Here is a 2,674-nt window from a genome sequence, read left to right as displayed (position 1 = left end):
GAAGAGCTAAGACGCCCTTCTAGGAGTTGCTGCCCAGCAACGATGGCAAATCTCCAAGCCCTTTACTGAAGATTAAAGCTGAGACTAATCCAAGCACAGTTTCTTTTAATGAACTGGTAGGGCCAGTAGAAATGCTGCAGGGTTGGCAGGAAAAACTGGAATCTGGGGGTGTAATTTCCTGTTGAGGTTTTTTTGGTAGTGTTGTTTTCCTGAAATCAGTGAGGGTATTGAGGGCTTATGAATTATTAGCGTTAGAGACAGTAGCTGGTACATAATAGACTTGATAAATGTTTATTGAATGAATTAAAATGAGATATTTTATAATTAATGGATGGAATAATTGAGAGTAAGAATAGGTGTGTGTGCGTGTGTGTGCGCGTGCGCGTGAACTCTTGCTTGTATGTGGCTGCCTACCCGAAATTTTCTTGTTCCTTTTTCTTGTTCTTTTCTAGCAAGATAGTTTTCTTTCATTTTCTTCCTGGCATCTGGTACTCCTAAACAATACAACTGCAAAAATAACTCTGTTACAGAGAATGACTTGTCAGGACACAGCTCTGTCCATCGTGGTAAGTAAAGTATGCGTTTAATGTATGTCTTCATCAGGCTATATACCTTTGGTTCCCAGCGTTGGTTGTACGCTGTAATCACCTGGGGTGATAAAAATTCTGATGCCTGGTTTCCACCCGAGAGATGCTGACTCAGTTCGTCTGGGGTGGGGCTTGAGCATAGATTTTTTTTAAAGTTCCAAGGAGATTTTAAGGTGCACTCAAGGTGGAAAACCACTGCTGAAGCAGATGTGGAGAACTATAAATTAAGAATCCCAGCTACTTAATTGACATATGCTTCCTAGTTCCTTGCCCAGCCACCACTGTCTCTCCAAAAACCCGAGGTAAGTTCTTATTTTGGCTCCAATTTAAGACCTCTGTATTTTGAGAACGATGATGTTTGTTGTTTGAAAGGATTACTTGTATTGTGCATGGACTTTCTGGAGGTAGTTTTATTTCATTCAGTTCCTACAGGGCCATGACAATGTATCATCTTTGACAGTAAATGAATCCATTTTATTTATTAGTTAACCTATAAAGAATCCCTGCAAGGAAACCCGAGGTTGAAATGGAAGCTTTGATATGGATGTGGGATGCCTTAGCAGGGATGGGCCCTTGAGGGCAAAAGTCCCCAAAGTATGTGGGCTTTAAAAAACTTTAGTTTTCGTTAATCTTATTTTTGTTTTAGGATTTCTCCTAAAGCCTTTACTTCCTAGTTATAAAGTAGCTGATAATAAAGCAAACATAAAAACAGTTCTACCTATTTATTTTTGGCAAACATTAATTGCTCTTTAAAAATTATTTTTGTGAAATGACAAAAGTAATGCAAGCTCATGTACAAGCCTAAAACAATACAGAACAGTGTAAAACAAGAAAACCCTTTCATCTCCACCTAATAATTCATGACCAGAGATATGTGGTTTGTGCTTCAGAAAAATTCAGCCCAGAGTCAAGTTTTTATGCAGTTAGGGAAAGGGGTTTAAGAGATTTAATCAATCCTGTCCCTCTCTGGGCTGAATTTTGAATCCATTGAGAAATAGTATCAGATAAGGATTCAAGTCTTGGCTTTATTATTGCTAAGGTTGGATCAGAGAGCACTGCTTGAACTTGAGGGCCCTGGAGATTCTTGTGCCTACCCCCCTGCCTTATCATGGGCCCCACATCTGGACAAACTGGTGTTGCCTGGACAAGGGCTGGGTCTACCTGGGGAAGCTTTCGTGAAGAGGAGGTTGTGGGGAGGCAGAGGCAGGCAGGTTCAAACACAGAACAAGAGAATAAAGTCATTAACACATGAACCCTGCCCCCCGGGGTAATGAGAACTGAGCACCACCAGAGGATGGAAGACTGCGGTGGATTGATGGATGTCTCCCGGCAAGAGAAGGCCAAGAGAGGATGTGAGAAGCAGGTAGCAGCGACCTTTCACCAAGAGGGTGGAAATCCCTGTATTCTGTATCAATGCAAGAAGAGGAATGGAAGCAGGAAGGGTTCCCCTGACACAGAGTAATTAAAATGTTCAGTTTTGATTGTTGTTCTTGCTGTTCTAGATATCGCTAAATCATCATCATGGATTCACTGGGCGCCATCAGCACTCGATTTGGGTTTGATCTTTTCAAAGAGCTGAAGAAAACAAATGATGGCAACATCTTCTTTTCCCCTGTGGGCCTCTTGACTGCCATTGGCATGCTCCTCCTGGGGACCCGAGGAGCCACCGCTTCCCAGTTGGAGGAGGTTGGGCACAGTCGGGGGGCTTCCGTGTTTTCCATGCACAAATTCATTCTGGGGGTTGTTCAGCCCTCTTGCATTATCTTAAAAATATGTTCATGGTGGACCAGGAAACAAAGACTTTCAAGACGGGGAGCAATTTCAGGTCTATCAGGAAAGCCCTCTTCCCTTTCCAAATACCGTCTCCCCACCTGCTCCCAGAAACTTGAATTGTTTTGAGTAGGGACTGGTTGAGTGACTTCGTCTAAAGCCATTGCACTCATAATTAAGACAGAGCATGAAAAGCACTTATGGAAAAAATGACATAATCCCCACAAGGGTAAAAATGACACATCCAAGATGAACACAGGAACACATAAGCCAATACAAGCTCCTTAGAAAAAAACCAGAGGTATTTTTAGTAGAGA

The 2,674-nt window shown here is 42.2% G+C and overlaps 1 protein-coding gene across 1 annotated transcript in view; it reads left to right on the top strand.

The window, feature by feature from the left end:
* The first annotated feature begins 753 nt into the window (after positions 1-753).
* The window catches only part of SERPINB13 (serpin peptidase inhibitor, clade B (ovalbumin), member 13), a 19,775-nt gene continuing 17,854 nt past the window's right edge, over positions 754-2,674 (top strand). Inside the window, exons 1-2 of the mRNA XM_011974163.1 lie at positions 754-889; positions 2,090-2,330. Of these exons, the coding sequence (XP_011829553.1) occupies positions 2,109-2,330 (222 nt within the window). The 5' untranslated portion in view covers positions 754-889; positions 2,090-2,108. The remainder of the gene's footprint in view (positions 890-2,089; positions 2,331-2,674) is intronic.

This window comes from Mandrillus leucophaeus, unplaced genomic scaffold (genome assembly GCF_000951045.1).
Source record: "Mandrillus leucophaeus isolate KB7577 unplaced genomic scaffold, Mleu.le_1.0 Scaffold142, whole genome shotgun sequence".
In the NCBI taxonomy this organism is placed as follows: Eukaryota; Metazoa; Chordata; class Mammalia; order Primates; family Cercopithecidae; genus Mandrillus; species Mandrillus leucophaeus.
The sequence above is the reverse complement of the archived record's forward strand: the minus strand, read 5'-3'. Positions and strand labels throughout refer to the sequence as shown.